Source organism: Varanus komodoensis, unplaced genomic scaffold, assembly GCF_004798865.1.
Source record: "Varanus komodoensis strain SLA01 unplaced genomic scaffold, ASM479886v1 scaffold88, whole genome shotgun sequence".
Taxonomy (NCBI): domain Eukaryota; kingdom Metazoa; phylum Chordata; class Lepidosauria; order Squamata; family Varanidae; genus Varanus; species Varanus komodoensis.
Window position 1 is genome coordinate 1,640,297 of NW_025336576.1, and position 17,854 is coordinate 1,658,150.

The 17,854-nt window shown below is 59.5% G+C and overlaps 2 protein-coding genes across 5 annotated transcripts; both read right to left on the bottom strand.

Moving 5' to 3' along the window:
- Nucleotides 1-269: 269 nt before the first annotated feature.
- Nucleotides 270-3,925, bottom strand: DGUOK (deoxyguanosine kinase). Of its 3 annotated transcripts, none has more exons than XM_044417464.1 (7): nucleotides 3,849-3,925; nucleotides 3,486-3,598; nucleotides 2,796-2,986; nucleotides 2,291-2,438; nucleotides 1,980-2,095; nucleotides 1,594-1,693; nucleotides 270-1,391 (listed from the first exon to the last, which is right to left on the bottom strand). In XM_044417464.1, exons 1-7 carry the CDS (start codon nucleotides 3,895-3,897, stop codon nucleotides 1,332-1,334), a joined length of 777 nt encoding a protein of 258 aa, XP_044273399.1. In that variant the 5' UTR covers nucleotides 3,898-3,925; the 3' UTR covers nucleotides 270-1,331. The 3 variants fall into 3 exon arrangements, with proteins under 3 accessions (XP_044273399.1, XP_044273400.1, XP_044273401.1); XM_044417465.1 differs by having other exon boundaries at nucleotides 2,796-2,983; nucleotides 3,849-3,912; XM_044417466.1 differs by lacking the exon at nucleotides 3,849-3,925 and having other exon boundaries at nucleotides 2,796-3,068; nucleotides 3,486-3,537.
- Nucleotides 3,926-5,196: 1,271 nt separating this feature from the next.
- On the bottom strand, nucleotides 5,197-13,606 carry ACTG2 (actin gamma 2, smooth muscle). Of its 2 annotated transcripts, XM_044417462.1 has the most exons (9): nucleotides 13,486-13,606; nucleotides 10,796-10,955; nucleotides 10,295-10,423; nucleotides 9,370-9,480; nucleotides 8,718-8,802; nucleotides 7,807-7,968; nucleotides 7,027-7,218; nucleotides 6,331-6,512; nucleotides 5,197-5,439 (listed from the first exon to the last, which is right to left on the bottom strand). In XM_044417462.1, the coding sequence occupies exons 2-9, from the start codon at nucleotides 10,919-10,921 to the stop codon at nucleotides 5,296-5,298; spliced, it is 1,131 nt and encodes a 376-aa protein (XP_044273397.1). In that variant the 5' UTR covers nucleotides 10,922-10,955; nucleotides 13,486-13,606; the 3' UTR covers nucleotides 5,197-5,295. The 2 variants fall into 2 exon arrangements, with proteins under 2 accessions (XP_044273397.1, XP_044273398.1); XM_044417463.1 differs by lacking the exon at nucleotides 10,796-10,955 and having other exon boundaries at nucleotides 13,486-13,504.
- Nucleotides 13,607-17,854: the final 4,248 nt, after the last annotated feature.

Here is a 17,854-nt window from a genome sequence, read left to right on the forward strand (position 1 = left end):
TGCACTACCCGTTACGCTAGCAAGGCATGAACCGCTTTTATCCGGGGTACTCTGCAGGGCTCTGCTGTCTGGCATCACAGGTAGCACCTGTGGCTATACTAGGGGGTGGGACGGGACTGCATCTGAAGTACTACTGAGAGGCCAAGCGTGGCACAGGGAACTTGAGGTCACTTGCGCGCTCTCAGCCACAGCAGATTGCACCAAAGAGACCCCGCGCCTCCCGCTCAGTGTTCCTCCACCGCCTTCGCCAATAAGACATGAACAAGCCATTTTCAAAGTGGTCCCTTTTATTATGGTGAACGCCGCGCTCTGCACTTCAGGGAACTCCGCTGCAGAAAGGGCAAGGAATCCTTGAAATGCTTCCCCAGCAGCCAAAGCTAGTGAAAGCAGGAGGCAGTCGTTCGGGATGAGGCAACCAAGGTAGTGCACTTGCACAACCAGCAATGCTTCTGCAGTTGCGCCCACACCACTGCAAGCGTTTTTGTGTGCACGCGACCACACCCTTGAAAGGCGCCATGAAAGATGGTTGTGTGTAGACGAGCACCGAGCAGCAGTAAGCGCTGACGTTGCCCGTGAAAGCAAGTGTGAGCCGCTGAAGGCGCAGCCTGTGGACATTTGCACAGAAAAAGCCGGACCCTTCCCAGCATTCCCTGGCCGGCCACACCCAAGGTGCCCCCCTTAGAAGCCTATTTGCCATCCCTGGCTTGGCCTGAGCTATTTGGGCTTGCCCAAAGATTTCTAGGGATGCTACAGAGGTGGCGGCGGCGGCAGCTTCTGAACTCTCAATTGCTCCAAATGCTGCAATTCATGCTGCAAACTGGCCAACAAGGTCAGAAACTGCCTCAGCAGTCCAGCAACTGGTTCCGTCCAGGTTTTTCAGGTACAGCCCCCAACGCTCCCGACGCCGAAAGGGGTTAGGTGAGCCCTGCTAGGGTTTGCATCCCTTACACACTGAAGCAAGTCTGGTGAGTGCCTGGCTAACCAGAAGCCACCACCCCAGGAAGCCTCGGCCCTCCCCATGCACCCGGAAGTGCATGGGGAAGAGCAAACGGGACAACAGCCCCCAAGAACACGAGGCTCTGGGGCTGAGAAGCGTCTTCACAGCCCCTGCCTGCGCTTCCATGCAGTCTGCTCCATGGGGTGCAGATTCCAGACCTCGTGGGTCCCTGGACTCAGTTCCTCTACACACACATTTATTTACAACGCACACAGTGTTGACGCCACCCTTAATTCCAGGCGGTTCTGGCCTGCCGAGACCCAAAGAGGGTGACCTGTTTCCACCACAGCTCCCGGCCCAGCAGAGTCAGCTACTCCTTGAACGAGATGCTGAGTTAAGAGGCGGCCGCAGAGGGCAAAGCAGCAAGAGGGCCACTCTCCACAAAAGTGCGCACCTGTGAAAAAGGGGGACAGAGCTTTAGAAAGATGTCCAGGCGGTTCTGCCCAGTGAGCCATTTCCATGGCAGGCCAGACAAAGAGCAGGGTGAAGTCAGCAGTCCTCGTGCCAACCTTACTCCTCTGTGAGACCATCCCATCCGTGTTTTCCCATTCCACCGGAGTTTTCCTGTGCCACAGGAGCCCCCTGCAGGTGCTCACCTGACTGACGAGCTTCCCTTGCTCACTCGGGTCATGCTCAAAATCTCTGGACACGTCCAGCACCAAAACTGGCACGTCCCCTAAGCCATCCAGTCGGGACCTGGGGATCAAAGGGATGTGTCTGCACAGGTCGTCGCCCTGCACCTTCCTGCCCCCCTCCTCCGTGATGCCTCCTCCCAGGGTGGGGAGCACAGCCTCAGCCCGGCAGTCCTCTCCCCAGGTCAGGTCAGGGCTGGGCCGGGGCCACGGGGCACCCCAGAAGCTGCCTGTGTCAGTCCCCAGCACCAGCTCGCAGCCAGGCAGCTCAGACGCAAGAAGCAGGTGGCAGGGGAAGCCCCGCCAGCCGCAGCAGGCAGGCCAGGACCCCCCCCCCACCAGTCACTCACATGGGGCTTCTCCTCAGGAGCCAGTCCTCATGCTGCGTGTGAAGCTGCTCCAGGTAGCACAGCTGCAGCTCCTGCTCTTCTGGCCTCGCTCTTCGGCACAGCCGCTCCATGCACACCTGGCGGGGGAAACACTCGTTCACCGGCCCCGCACTGCCAGAAGAGGAGGGATGCCAGCGGAGGGCGCAAAAGAGACACCCACGCCACTGCACCCCCAGGTACACACGCCAGCCCTTGTGGCGGGCGCAGGCTGGCTCCCCGGTAAGGCTTCAGCCAGAGCTGCAACATTCTCTGTGAGCCACATTTTCAGTTACCTCTGGAGGTGCCCGGAGATAAAGGAAGCCGTGCAGGCCAAGCTGGTCCCCAAACGCCTGCAGAAGGAAGGTGTGCCAGTGCTGGTAGATGGTCCACTCGATTTCTGTCAGGTGGCCAATCTCAAAGAGGTTTTTCGCAAACACAAACCTGCCAGAGGACAAAACAGTGAATCTTCCCCAAAGCAGCCGCCACTTGAAAGCCACACCTGGCAAGTCAACAGCCCACACACACTCTTGGGGAAGGGGAGGGAAGAAGAGCGGCACCCCCCCCCCCGGGGCAGGGGCAGCCTGCATGCGATCAAGGCAGCGAGGGGGTTGCCCCTTTTCCTCTGGCTCCCTGCCATGGCCGCACGCAGCAGGCAGCAGAACCGGCAAGGAAGGAAAGCGCAACAGGGATGTACCACAAAGACTGCACCGCTGTTGAGCCGCAAAGCGCTCCCAACCTTCCTTTATGGGTGGCCCCAGTGCCACCACTAGGAGGTGCCACAGAGTTTCCTCTCCATACCTGTCGCTGTAGACGGACCTCTCAAACACCTGCACGGCTTCCAGGGTCTTTGCGGGATTTGCTGAGAGGGGCTGCAGCTGGGCCTTGAGCCGACTCAGGCACGAGTAGGTCTGGAAAGTGTAGGACCAGCGGGAGGGATCCTGATAGAGCAATTGCAGCAGGTTTCCAATACTCTGAGAAGGTGCGGCCTGCTGGGAGATGCCATGTTTAAAAGCAAAATGTGACCAGGCGCGGGAGGCCATGGTGCGTTCTGTTGGTGGCTTGTGCTGCGTTCTGTGAGGAGTGGAAGCAACGGTGGAGGGGCGTCTGTGTTTGCAGCTGCACGGAGAACATCCCTTTGGCTTGGAGAACCCCCCACCCCGACGCAGCCAGACTAGCCCATAAGCTGCTCCAACGGGAAAGGCGCAACGCTGGACTATAAAGCACCAAAGCCTGCACCCTGCAGGCTGTACCACTCTCTCAGGCCAGTCCTCGCCCAGCGGCTTCCGTCCACAGACACCTGCAGGGCAGCCCCTCACCCTTTCCTTCCAACCCCCCCCCCATTCTTCCCACCTGGCCGCTTTCAGCTGTGGGGGCCCGAGGACACGCCTGCCGGTCCCTCAGAAGGACGAGGACGGGGTGACTGCAGGGCTCGGCTCGGCGGGCTCAGGGGCGCCCAGGCTGCGGGAGGGCTGCTCCCTCGGCTCTTACCTGTCGGGACCCGGCGGCCCGCAGCTTCTGCCACTTGGAGACGGGCTCCAGCACCACCTGCCAGCTGGGAAAGGCTCTTCTGAGCAGGCGCACGAAGGTGGACTTCCCCACGGCTGGAGGGAGAGAAGCGCAGGCTGGGCGCAAGGGGCGGCGCGGCGGCGGCGGCGCGGCGGCGGGAGGGGCCGCAGGGGCGGCGCATCGCCCCGCCGCACCCCGGCGCCGCCACGGGCCATCCCTCGCTCCTCCCGAGTCCAGCGAGGGGCACCCCAGGCCAATGCGGCGCCTCTGGGCATGTGCAGAGAGCGGCAGCGAACCACAGCCGACGGCGCGGAGGGTACGCGCCCGCGCCCCGCGCCCCCGTACCGATGTTGCCCTCGACGGAGAGCCTCCGGGCGGCCCGCGCCCCGGCCATGGAGCTCCGGCGCCGGGGCGGCTGCTCCCGCTCCCGCCCCCACCCCGCCGCGCGGGCTTTTCCGGAGCCTGCCGGAAGGGGCCGGGCGCCGCCCTCCGCCGGGACGCGCAGGCGGGGGCGAGGAAGGGGCGCGCGTGCCCGGCCGTGGGGGCGCGGCGGACGCGGCCAGGGCGCAAGGCCGGCGCGGGCCGCGTGCGCGGAAAGGTAGCCCTGCGCGGCTCCGGTGAGGCCTCCCTGCGGCCCCCTCTGGGCGCGCAGCCGGGCGGGCGGGCGCGGGGGGCCGGGCCGGGGGCGGACAGCGCAGCAGCCCGGGACTGCGCAGCCCGCGTTTCCGGGCCGGCCTGCTGTGCTGTCGACACAGAAACAGCGCGAGGCAGAAGGGGCCTCCCGGGCCATCTAGTCTGACCCCGGCTCCAGCCGGCCCCACTCACGACATGCCCACCGTGTGCACGTCCAGCCTGTCCTTGAGCACCCGCACCGATGGGGCCTCAGCCACCCCCGTGGAGGGGGACCTCAGAGCCCGCTCTCCCCCGCCCTGGCCCTGCTGCTGGCTCCCTGCCTGATTAGAAGGAGCTCTGGAGAACCCAGCTCCTGGCCAAACGCTTTGCGGCCGAGTCTTTCTGATGGGCTTTGCTTTCTGTGCAGCAGCATTTAAAGCATGGGTCCTCAACCTACGGCCTGGGGGCCGGATCTGGCCCGCCGTGCCCATTTGGATCCGCCGTGCACGGGCGCCCATGCGCGTGCCCACCACTTGCTACCTCGCCCCGCGAGCGGGGAGGCAGCGGTTTGCTCACTTGGCGAAAACTATCTCCAAGCGAGCAAGCTGCTGCCTCGAGCCCCCACCTTGCGGCACGTGCCCGCCCCTGCCTTGCCTTGCCTTGCTTCCCCTCGCCGTGCGCCGCCCGCGCCGCCCCACCCCACCCCGCCCCCAAGCCAGCCCGCGTGCACCGCCAGCACCACCTTGGCCCGCACCCGGCACAGGCACCTTTCAGCTGGCCCCCAGTGGAACAGTTTGAGGACTCTGATTTAAAGGAAGCAAGGCCGGCAGAGAGTGCTCTGGCCCCCGAAAAGCCCCCGCTGTTACGGGGGCATGGGCCATGGACTCTGCTGCTCATCCTCAGCGTCCACCGGACTGGCAAGCTTCCGGGAGAGGGTGAAAGGCCATTGGACAGTCAGTCTCCCAGTTTTCTAAATGCGAATCTCACCGCTTCCTTGTGACAATTTCTAAGGGACAAAGAGGGCAGTTGGTCTCAGCTGTAGCTCAATGACATGAAAAGACAAAGTAGCACAGACAGTGGCTGGCTTGAAAAAAGTTTTAATGCTTATTAAAGGTTAGAAAGAATTGCAAAAGAAGAAGAGGAAGGGGGTCCGTGTTCCGGAAGAATCTAGCTCTGCTCTTTAGAAGCACTTCCTGTGCACAATTGAAGGGCCGGCTTCGTCATACTCTGGTTTGCTGATCCACATCTGCTGGAAGGTGGAGAGGGAAGCCAGGATGGAGCCTCCGATCCAAACGGAATATTTGCGCTCAGGAGGAGCAATAATCTGTTGAGACATTTACAAATCAGGGTTAACGAGCAGCACAGCGATTCTACACTGCGCAAGGGACAGGGCGTGCAGCGCAAACGAGGCCGCTGGGAAGCTGCCTGCGAAACCGGTGCCAGTGCTCTGGTGTCCCAGCTCTCTGCTACTAGGGTCTGAGGCTCCAAAGGGAAAGCAGGAAGTTGCCAACTGCTAGACTGAGCCCTGCTCTTCTGTCTTTAACAGCAGCTTGACAGGCAGCATTTGGTAAGCAGTGGCATCTGCAGGCCCATCAAAGCCCTGCCTGCTGATTGCCGTGCATCAGGCTGATGGTGAAGGTGCAAGGCAGGTGCAGTCACGTCGTTCGTCCGTCGGCAACTCGCTAAGGGATATGCAGGACCGACCAGAACAACTGCCAAGACCTGCACGGATACCTGATGACGGAAGCAGCGTGTTTGCCCGGTTCGTGCAATGCGTGTGTGAGGACCGGGGATGTTTAAAATGGCCAAACTGAAGCTGCCGCGCTTCAGGCAAGCCTCACTGGACAAAGCAAGCGTGCCAGGGAAGAGGAAGAGGAAGAGGAAGGCAGCAGCGGAAGAGGGAGGCCAGCTATGAGAGGCCGCTGCCTGGAGGAGCATCCCTGCGGAGGGCAGGGCATGGTGAAGGGTGCACCTCCACGGGGGCGCCAGGAGTTGGAGAAGGCACATGAGCGCGATGGCGGACCAGAACCTGTGACCGTGAGTGAGCATCCGGCGGCACACCAGTGCGTGGCTTCCCCATGGGCCACTTGCGGAAGGAGAACCGGCCTGTGTGCCCGGGCAGTGGGTCACCCGAGCGCACACCTGGCCAGTGCCCCCTCCCGCGCTCTGCCAGCCACCGGGAGGGCGAGTGCTCTGAATCCCCCAAGAGACTTGCCTTGATCTTCATTGTGCTGGGTGCCAAGGCCGTGATCTCCTTCTGCATCCTGTCCGCGATGCCGGGGTACATGGTGGTGCCCCCCGAAAGGACGTTATTGGCATAGAGATCCTTGCGGATGTCGATATCGCACTTCATGATGGAGTTGTAGGTCGTCTCATGGATGCCCGCGGATTCCATGCCTGCGGGAAATGGAACATGCTCAGCAGCGTGTCTTTCTGTCCCCGTTCGGACAGAATTCGGGAAGCCCAGCTTAGACTTCCATCTGCGAGCGGCTTACTGCTCAGCTGCCACAAAGGCCGCACCAAATTATACTCTGGGATTCTGCCCCCTTTGGACACCTGCTCTCCTTTTGCTGCTTTAATGCTCACCTGGCAGTAAGGAAACAAAACTAGCTGCTGTTTGTCTCCAAAACCACTTGCTGCTTAATTACAATGAAATTCAGTGTACTTGGTAGCTTAATTTAAACATTTCCCATAGTATTATTTCATGCTCATGCACCCTTCTAAAACAGAAATGGAAAGTGGTTATCCTTTTTTATGTTCCCTTTCAGGATTTACTGACATTTTTATTTCAAAATCAAAGACCATTGCACAGATCCGCTTCGAGAAAGGATCGCTGATTAGCAAGAGATGCCTTGTTCCAGCACTGCACCTGGCCCTGAGCTCACTTGTCATGCCGGACTGGGAGACTCACCAATGAAGGATGGCTGGAAGAGGGTTTCCGGGCAACGGAATCGCTCGTTGCCGATGGTGATGACCTGTCCGTCCGGCAGCTCGTAGCTCTTCTCCAGGGAAGACGAGGAGGCCGCAGTTGCCATTTCGTTCTCAAAGTCCAGAGCGACGTAGCACAGCTTCTCCTTGATGTCACGCACAATCTCTCGTTCGGCTGTCAAGCACAGAAGTGGTTCGTGCCAAAGCCGGGGCAAGGCCCCGGAGCCGGCGGAGCCGGAAGGGAAATTGAAGGCAGCCGACTGGGGAGCACCTCGCCTGCCTGCGTGCCCACTTGTCTGCCCTGCCCTGCTGGGAACGGGCCGTGGGAGAGCAATGCTCGGCTCAGTGGGGCTTGCACGGGCAACGGCTAGGGGGCGGTGCTGGTCAGGCGGTGAACTCGGTCGGGCCGGCCCTGAATTGTGGGGCTCCAGTGGGGAGGAGCAGCGCAGGGACAGCTGACCTTGGGAGCCGCTGCTCCTGCGTTAGTCCGCCAGCCCCCCTCCTACTCTCAGTTTTTCACAGGCATCACGCAGTGGTGGAGAGAACAGGCTTGGAGAGCTGGTCCTGCGATTCGGGACCCATCGAGAGCCGCTCTGTGCTCGTGCTCGGCAGGAAGCGCCTCGGCTCACGAGGCCCGCACGAGCACTTGGGGGCCAGTGCTTGCTCAGCCCCTCCTGCAACCCGGGAGCTGGTCACCCGGTCGGTCGGAGAAAGGAGCGCTGGGAAAGGACAGCTCCAGTCCCTCCATCCGCCCACTTCCTACCGGTTGTGACGAAGGAGTAGCCCCGTTCCGTGAGAATCTTCATGAGGTAGTCCGTGAGGTCGCGGCCAGCCAGGTCAAGGCGCATGATGGCGTGGGGCAGGGCGTAGCCCTCGTAGATGGGCACGTTGTGAGTGACGCCATCGCCGGAGTCCAGGACTATACCTAGAGCGCGCCGACGGAGAAGCCATCAGTGCCAGCTTCCACCTTTAGATCGAGAGATGGCTCTCGGAGTCCAGGGAGCTGCCGGTCCCCAGTTTGGCAGGGTGCTTCCTCAAAAGAGGCACTCTGCTGGCGTGGAGGGGGAAGCAGGGAACTGGGAAGCTTCCCTGGACAAACATCTGACCGACCACAGGAGAACAGGTGGGCCAACCTGTACGGCGGCAGGTGGGCAGGCAAGGCCGCACACCCTACAACCTCCAGGGAAAGAAATTCTGTCCTTGTCTTACGTAATCTTCTATGGTTTTCCCTCTAGTTTGGAAGCTCTGGCAAGTCACATGTTTTCTGCACCACAGTCGCCACCACTAGTGGTGCCGTCTCCCTCCACAGGTCTGTCCAGCGGCTTTCTGCACCTGCGTGACTCCGGTGGCCGCAAACACCGCCTCTGCCCCCCACGGGGACAGACCTGGAGACACCGCTGAGCGACAGGCAGCGACACGTTCCCCGAACGGCGCGTGCATCGGCCCCCCAAAGAGCTGCAGCAGGACGGCCAGTGCGGCCAGCCCCCCGCGCGGCACGAGCCTGCTCGGAGCCAGCGTGCTCTGAGAGCAGCAGGAAGGCTCCACCTCCCCAGGGAGGACAGCCGCTGGCACACCGCAAGCACCCGGGGGCAAGTGTCTTCCAGATGTTCCCGTGACCCCTCTGACCCGCACGGAAACACAGACACACTCAGACCAAGGGGGCAGAGCTCTCACCGGTAGTGCGGCCCGATGCATAAAGGGACAGCACAGCCTGGATGGCGACGTACATGGCAGGGACGTTGAAGGTTTCAAACATAATCTGGGGAAGAGGAGGGATTGCGATGCAGGTCGGATGGAAGAGCAGCCGCGCCCTCTTGATCTGCCTCCCAGATGGCCAGGGATGCTCTCGGCCAGCGCTGCTGCGCGGGGGCCAGCTGGGGCCGTACCACAAGGGCACCTTTCCCGCAGGAACCGGGACGGAGCACCGTTCGCTGCTGCGGTGTTGTCCTGCACCAGCCTTGCTGGGACGGCGAGGGCACGGCGTCCGGAGCTGCCTGGCCTCGTCTCTGGCTCTGCATGGTGTGAATGGGCCCCCCAACTGGGGGGCCTTCGCCTGGCACCATGTGCCAGCACCACACCTGAGCATCCCAGCCGTGCACATGGGCCACAGGTCCCCCACACTCCAGGGAGGGAAGACCTCACCCACCCTGCCCTGCAGCTTCTCCCACGATCGGGGGGGGGGGGGGCTGCCCAGGCTGTGCGCCGGTGACCCAGAGCCCCGCTGGCCTCAGCCAAGCTTCCTGCGCAGCCAGAGGAGCCCACAGCCTGAGGGAGGGCAGCCCCCTTTGCAGCCTCTCACCTTGCAAGGTGGGGTGGGAGGGCTTACCTGGGTCATCTTTTCCCGGTTTGCCTTGGGGTTCAGGGGAGCCTCTGTGAGGAGCGTGGGATGTTCCTCAGGAGCCACTCGGAGTTCATTGTAGAAAGAATGGTGCCAGATCTGGAGTCAAGGGACAGATGGGGGGGTCGCCCGGCTGTGCAGCCAGCCCCCTCCCTGACATCTGTGGCAGGTGCGGCCTGAGGCGGAGGCCTGTCATGCCTGTCGCAGGGCCTGCCTCCAAAGCCCACACACGGCAGGCCGGGGGCTGCAGAGCCACTGCAGCCATGCCAGGTTTCGGCCCCAGGCTCCTCGGGCCCCACCCTCCACGAGCAGCAATGCCAGGGCTCCGTGGCTGCTGCGCTCTGACAGCAGAATGACACCCGCTTTATGGCAGCTTCTGCCCGGGATGGCAACCTGGGAGTGGGCCAAGCCCCGACGGATCTGCTGAATTAAGCCCTCGAAAGCATACAGGCTGCGAAGATCAGGTGGGTCCCCAGGATATACCAGCGGAACAGAGAATGTGTACTTTGCACCCATTTAATGGACAAATATGGTTTTTAAGGAGTGGCAGTTGTAAATTTTACAAACTCCTGTCCAGGCTCTGATCAGACCAGCCCAATCCCCTTCACCGAGCTGTCTGCTTTGTGCTTTCAGACCACCACCTGATTTGGCTATACGACTTTTATAAAATATAAAAGTGGGAGCGACAACCCCACAATTGAAAAGGGGGGAAAGAAGCTCAGGCCTGGTCTGCTGATGGGCAGATTATGAAAGACTCCAGGAAGTCCTTTTGCTTCTTCCTGGACTCAAACTAAATCACAAGTGAATGCAAATACGTTTTGGCTGTGCTTGCATGCTGATTAACCTCTCCTTTAATATAAAACTTCCAGAAAACCCACAACTGAGCAAAGGAGGCGCCCAGCCCTCAGCACACCTTCTCCATGTCGTCCCAGTTGGTGATGATGCCATGCTCGATGGGGTACTTGAGGGTCAGGATTCCTCTCTTGCTCTGGGCCTCGTCCCCCACATAGCTGTCCTTCTGGCCCATGCCCACCATCACGCCCTGGAGAGCCAAACAGAAGCAAGCTCAGCCTTCCCTCCCCTGGCCGGAAGCGAGAGCGGCCTTCAAGCCATCCTCATCACCCACGGCATGTCCTTCCTCGTTACTGCAGTGTCTCATCTTCTGCGGATTTAGCATTCCCCACCTTAAGTTTCTTTGGATACCTTGCAGTGTGTGTTTTTGCTCTGGTAATAACCTTTCTGCAGTTCACGGTGTCATGTGGGGCCCACGCTTTGTTCCGGACAGCAAGTGCTTGGCCCAACCCAACCCGCTCGCTCCATCCCGTCCATCCTGCCCGGTCTGGGGCTTTTGGAGGAGATGCCGGCAGGCAGGCAGCCCGTGTGGGAAGCCCCCAGAGGGAGCCCGTGCACAAACCTGGTGACGGGGGCGGCCCACGATGGAGGGGAAGACTGCGCGGGGCGCATCGTCCCCAGCAAAGCCGGCCTTGCAGAGCCCCGAGCCGTTGTCACAGACCAGAGCGGTGGTCTCCTCTTCACACATGGCTGGAGCAAGAGTGGTGCTGGGACACCGAGACCTGGAGGAAGAACGCGATTCTTAGGCCCGGGACCACGTGGGCGAGCTCCTGACGGGGAGGGACCAGCCCAGAGCAGCCACGGAGCTGCCCCCAGGTAGAGCTGCGTTCCGCTTGGGAGCCCTGCTGCTCCGCAGGTAGCCCCAGGAGGTGAATGGGCAGCCGGGCATCCCGGCTGAGCCACAGCCAGCTCGGTCCCAAGGTGCCAGTTCTCGGGATTCCTGCTGGAGCCGCGGCGGCCGTCGGCACGGGCGCGACACACGGCGCCCGGCTTGCGCAGGACGGAGCCTCCCGATCCCCCACTGCTTCGCGCTGCCGGTGGGGACCAGGCACAGGGAGGGTGGCAAAGCAGGCGTGGGGCCCAACGGGGAGCAGGGAACACACTGCCTGGGGAAGGGGGCTGGGGGGGGTCACAGCAAAGCAACCCACTGCTCTGCTCTGAGAAGCTGGTGAGCATGCGGTGGAGCCTGGCCGGGCTGGAGCCTCCCTGGGCAGTGGCTCTGATGCCAAGCTGGCGTGGCTTGGATCACTTCCCTTCACGGAGAGGTTGGGGGACTCTGCCACAAGCTGGAAGACGCAAGGTGCTTCCTGCTCTGGATGGCTCTGCAGCAGCAGAGCAGACGCGCGCATGCAGGCGAGGGCTACCGGCCATCCTCAGCTGTGATCCACGCAGACCTGCCCTGCTCAACAGGCAGCATCCCCCTAAAAGCCACGCAAAGAAGGGAGCACCCGCTTCAGCCCCTGCTGGCGCATCTGCACGGCTTCTGCTGGGAGGGAAAGCTGGTCTCGGGGACCCCCCGTCGGCCTGCTCCAACAAGGCAGGGCTTCGACCTCCCTGCCCTAAGCAGTGCGGTTCCCCTCTTGAAGCCACCAGCTCCCAAGTCAGGCTCCATATTTCCCTTACTTCTTCCCCGGTCAAAGGTCTTTTATGACCAGGAACAACCCCCCGCCTCCCTCGGTGCCCCATGCTTGATTCTCCAGGTTCTCGCATTTGCCCTGGTCATCCAGGCAGGCTCAGGAGATGAGCAACCTTCCTAGCCGCCTAGGAAGGCCTCGGCAGTTATAGGTGGCCTATAAATACATGTATAAAATAAAAATGAAATAAACAACATCAGATCGGGACTAGGACGCTCTAACACAGAGGCGGATTATGAAGTGCTACTTCTACAAGGAAACGGATATTCCAACTTCTCACACAAGGGGTTAGGGGTGCCTGAAATAAAAGGGCAGACTTGAGGATGCTTTAAGGGCTGGTTAGTTCCAGGATGGGGCCTCATTCTGCCAGGGCTCAGCAATGCTCAGTCACAGCCTCCTTCCCCACTTAGGCTGGGGAGACAAGCCACTACGGAGACATCTCACACTGCAGGAGCTGAAGGAGGGATTGCCAGATCGGAGGGCGGTATTTCCAGGAAAACAGATGCTGGGGCTCAGATCTGTCTAAAATTAAAGACTGTCTCCTCGGAGCAGCCCGAGCCTGGCAGAATCCAAACCCTGAACTGTGGATCTTGAGAACTTTCCCTACAGTCGTTCTAGTGCTGAATTGTCCCCCTGGCAAACTTGGTTTTTCTTTCTGCGATACACATACACACTGTGATCTGTACTCTGGAAATTCCTAAAGTTCCCTCCCGGGATGCATGCCACAGACCCTGCTCGCTCTTCATTCCAGAAAGCTACCAGCATGAATCAGAGAGGGAGTGTAGCAGCTGGCCACTCCATTCTGGATGAGAGTAAACAGACACATGAGGTGTATCACAGGCTTTTCCCAAAAATGGAAATACTCTCTGCAGTCCCTTGCTTCCAGAAAAGAACCCTCCCTGCACCCTCCCTCCAGATCTGGCGAGACTTTTTTCCCATGTGAGGCAAAGTGAAGCAGCCAGATCGTACGAGGAGCTGGCACCACACTAACCGCACTGAGAGCCATGCCGATGGAAGCAGGCAAGCACTCGAGAAGCAGGGGGGAAACGAACAAGGTAGTGGCAACGACGCACGGCCGATTCTACTCAGGTTGCATGACATCCACAGAGCAGCCACTTAGGGCTTCACCTAAAAGTTGTCCCAAAATCTCCTGTTCATCCAGCACCCCGGTCTGGCCTCTCCAGTGCCTGTAAAGACACTCAGTGCAGAGAACAGGCACCCATGCCGGGCCGCAACGCAACCCTGGAATTTCGCACGTCTCCTGTAACTAACTCACAAAGATGCACTTAAGTGCGAACGCAGAGGCACATTCTTCCACAAAACGGTGGGGCATCACACTCCACAGCCCAAAGGTTTCCTCTAAGGACTACCAGGTGGAGCAGATCTAAAGCAAGCACGGATCATGAGCGGACATTGCCTGGTCCAGCCCTCTGGTCCAGTTCTCCACAAAACAGAGGCAGGGAGCAATTCTCAGGGAGTCCACGTCTGGCTAGGCAGAGACAAGCTGCGAGCGCTTCTGCTGCTGCAGTCGACGGCCACGTTGTCCCGGGGCAGCCGTTCCCTCTCTCCGCAAGACTATGGGAGCAAAAGCAAGCAAAATCTTTCTGTGGTTACTCACCGAGTGCACTAGAAGCTCCTTTCCTCGAGCACTCTTTCCCAACAATGCGTTTGGTATAAATACCAGTGAGACTGTAAAACTCCAGAGGCGGATCTTCCCCAAACCAAGACCCTAAAAAGGCCAACGGATAGTATGTTAGCCATATAAGGTCTTTTATTTCATTATATTGACCTTGGGCTGGTGGTAGAAGAGAGCCCGGTGAATTATTATCATTAGAAAAATGTATGCAGGGAAAAAGTTGGAAAGCAACTGCTCATTTATGAATATGCTCCTTTTATGCTCCACTTCAATAAACAAGCGAGGGGCAAGTCCTTATAAGCGCCATTGGGAAGGGAAGTAGCAGCTGCAGCAGCCCAGAGGTGAGAAAGTTACCAAGAATGGCCAGAGCCGCCCAAGATGCTCTGGTACCCCCAGCAGGGAATCCAAGCGGCTTCCTCCCGTGGTTCACCCGCCCAGGGCCCCCTTCACTGGGAGGGCCGCTGGGCCACCTCTCATGGCAATGAATGGGAGCACTGCGGGGCTGCGAGGAGGGCTTCCACAGAAGGGCTGTCATGGGAAGCCACGTGCCACCCACCACGAGCCACACTGCCTGCTAGAAATTAGCCCAGGCAGCTTGGTGACAGGCAGAGGAGGGTCCAGGCTACAAAGCACAGGCCATGCTATCCCACGGCTCCACAGCCTCTGAACTCGGGCAGAGTGCCACTTGTGCGGGCCGTGGAGGCACTCAGCGCTGGCTGCCCACTTGGATGGAGGCGGCCGGCCCTGGTACATGTCTGGCCACCCATGGCGAGAATCGCTTGCCACTCCAGCCCCGGAGCTTTCCAGCCAATTTCCCTACCCATGATGAGGCTGCCCATCAGGGCTTGGATGAGGTGGCAATCCAGGGATCAACCCATGGCTTGTTAGGGCAGCTCATTGCCCATGCACAGGCCACCCTAGAAAAATTGGCCTGGCACTGCAGAACACAACAACCCGCAACGGCTTGCTGTGGCGTGTGAACCCAGCTATAGCGAGCAGGCAAGGAAAAGTCTTCTTTTAGCCGATAAGCAGCACACACAGAAATCTCTGCATGAACAAGCCATGCTAAAACATTTACCTATAAACAATCCTAGAAAATTCTAGTTCACCTTTAAGTATTTCTTGGATAGCGTAGAATGCCAGTGCTGTGACACAACACCACAGCAGCTGCAATGCAGCATTAAATCTAACGATTTAATCTAATTGTGTCAGAGCTTTAAACGACTGCAAGAATAGAAAGGCTTTGCCTGGCACTGAAGACCTGGAGAAAGCGGGGCTGCCAGAGTTGGGGCTTCACCACTGCGATGGCCTTCCCCACAGCCTGCCTCCCGTCAGCTGGTGCAACACCTGCAAAGACGGGGCACCTGCATGGAGGGGCAGGCTTGGCGGGAGGGGGCTCTCACTCCATCAGCCTGACCCCAAGCCATCAAGGCAGTGCTGCACTTCGGCTTGTGCTGGCAATGGACCGAGACTGACCAGTGGCCAAGGGGCCAGTGGAACTGCTGCTGCGCCAGCAAGGCAGGGCCGCTGGAGCCACCCCAGGTGCTGATGGGCGAGGCAGTGACGCTCACGGAAGCTTGCAGGCATTCTCAGAGCTAGATTCTCCTCACAGCCTTTCAGGTTTCTTATCCAGTTTGTCTGTCCAAAGAGGAAAAGTGCACTTTTCACAAGGGCACACTTTCCCCCCATTGACAAGTGCAAACATTACTTTCAGAGTGTGCATATTTTGAAAAATGTGCACCTTTTAAAATGCACACTAACCCTGAATGAACAACATAATTATTCTTGCTGAGTGAGGAACCCAAATCCTTCCCATCCCCTAACAAAATACCTTTGGGCAGTGAAAGGGGCAGCTGGTATCCACGCCCTCCAAAGTGGCTGGTGACCAGATTTTAAAAATCTATCTGCTGCTATACAAGTATGGCTCAGAAGGTGGGGAGGGATGGAGGGGAAGGCAGGAGGCCTCCCACACACGCCTCTTGGAATGGTCTCCTGAAGCCCCTCGGGGGGTTGTCGAGAACAACTACCTGGCAGCCCCAGGTCTGCCTTCTCTCGCTTTACTACCCTCCACGGTATCCGGACACTGCCGTCCTCGAGAGCAGCTTCCTGCAATGGCACGGCCTGCACTTCAGCCCAGTTCCCCTGCTGCAGCACTGCTGGCTTTGATTACAGACATTCTTAGCAAAGTAAGACTGGCGAGCAGACGCCTAAAAGATCCAACCAGATCCTGAGAAACTCCCGGTTGCCTTTTTAAGAGAACGAGGCGTGCTCCTGCAAGGGAGCAGCAAGGAAACTGGAAGGCTCATGCTGTGCATAGATTCAGATGCCCATCAGTGGCTGCAGGGAAGGGTGTCCCATGGTCTCAGATGCGTATAACGTTCTGGGGTAGAAATTGGGTGCAGGCTGGCACTGAGGGCAGAGAGCAGAATTAACCCCCGGCATCTAGAACACAGCTCCAGCTCACAGTTCCCCACTGGCTCTCCCAGAAACATCAGAGACAGGATGCCTGAATTCCAACATCCTCTCCCCGTTAAGTCCATCCGCACCCTCTCAAAGCTGCGTCTCTTATTCAATGGCTCCCACAGAGAGGGAGGGACCACTCCTGCACACCTCTCACACAAAATATTCCCACCCCAACTCTTAAAATGGCCCGATCTTGCCAATAAAATTAAAAATGTGCTTCCTGACTCATAAAATAAGCATGATTGTATGAATGGTTGCTTTTCACCACCATGTTTTTTATCTTATTGAAGGGCGGCCTATGAATTGACAAAATGAACCCAGTACATCTCCTACTGTGCATTTTCTGCTTTGCTCTGAGACCATCTGTTGTGCGTGAGGACAGAGCTTTGGCCCTTTTCATCGACAGTAGCAAGCTAGAGAAGCTCACCTGTTCTGTAATATGCTCACTGCCGCAAACAAGCCTCAGTAACTGTACATAAGAACACAAGCGGAGCCATGCCGGATCAGGCCCAAGGTCCATCCGGTCCATGCTACACACACACTGGCAAACCAGCTGCCCAACCCCTTTTTAAAGTCATCACCACTTCCTGCAGCAGCAGCAGCAGCAGCAGCAAATTCCACAGTTTTACAACATGTTGTGTACAGGTTGTGCAGTGCATGGAACAGCAGCCTGGACATGCATGGATGTGAGTGCTCAGAGCAGCAGCACGCAGGCATCCATCCCTGCTGCCCTGCTGCCCTGCAAGTGGGAATGTTCACCTCGAAAGACCTAGAGAAGGAGAGGGAGGGAGACCCAAAAACGCGCCAACAGGCAAAGCGGGCACTAAGTGACAGGAGGCAGGTGCCTGAGAAGAGAGATCATGCCAAGCAGATCGGGGCTTGCAAAGGACCCACATACAGGCGCACCGTTTAGTCAGTCGCCCTCTGCCAATGAGGCCCTGTCTCCGCACCTGCTCTGCTGCACGTGCACCGCACAGCAGAGAAGACCCAACTCGTCCCCCTGCCCGTGGCGGTGAGCCCGCAAGGCCTGCAAGGATCGCTGCAGCCCGGCCTCATTCTTCTTAAGCAGAAAAGACTTTTCTCTTGGCAGGAGGCAGAAAAAAATCCATCATGAGGGGGAAGCTACACCCCAGCTTGCCAATGCCCAAATGGCCCGCATCCAAAGATGAGGTCACCAGGGAGAAAGTTGCCATATATGACAATGTAGGTGGAAGGAAGGCGGGCGGGCAGGCGGGCACTTGCATACGAAGTAACACCTCTGTGGAGACAGACCGCAGCTGGATCTGCCTTCTACTGCCGCACGGGGGACAGTGTGGCACAGTGGTGCAAGCGCTGGACAGGGGATCGGGGTGCTCTGGGTTCGAGCCCCCTCTCAGCCATGGAGCTCCTTGGGCGACTGTGGGCCAGTGACAGCCTCGACGCCTGGCCTACCTCGCAGGGTGGTTGTTGAAAGGCGAGCACTGAGAGGAGGAGGAGGGCTGTACAAGTCGCCTTGCGTTCCTTGAAAGAAAAAAAGGCGGCACAGAAGTATGCTAAAAATACGGACAGCTGCGGACACGTCACCTTTCCGGGAGAGCGGGGCGCGCAGCTGCGGAGAGGGAGGCCGCCCGGGGCCGCTCGCCGGGGTCGGGACGCGTCTCGGGGCGCCGCGGGAGGGAAGCGCCGCCGCCAGGCAGCCTATGCGAGGGAGCCGCCCGGCCCCGGCCCCTGGGCCCCGGCCCCGGCGCCCCGCGGGGAGCGCGAGGCGGCTCGGCGGGCCCGGGCGGCGCCCGACCGCCTAATAAGGAAGAATCTGGCCGGCGGCCGCCCGCGCCCGCGCCGCTGCAATCAGTGCGTGGCACACGCGGCCGGCGCGCCCCGGGAACGCCAGGCATCCGCGGCGCCCCCG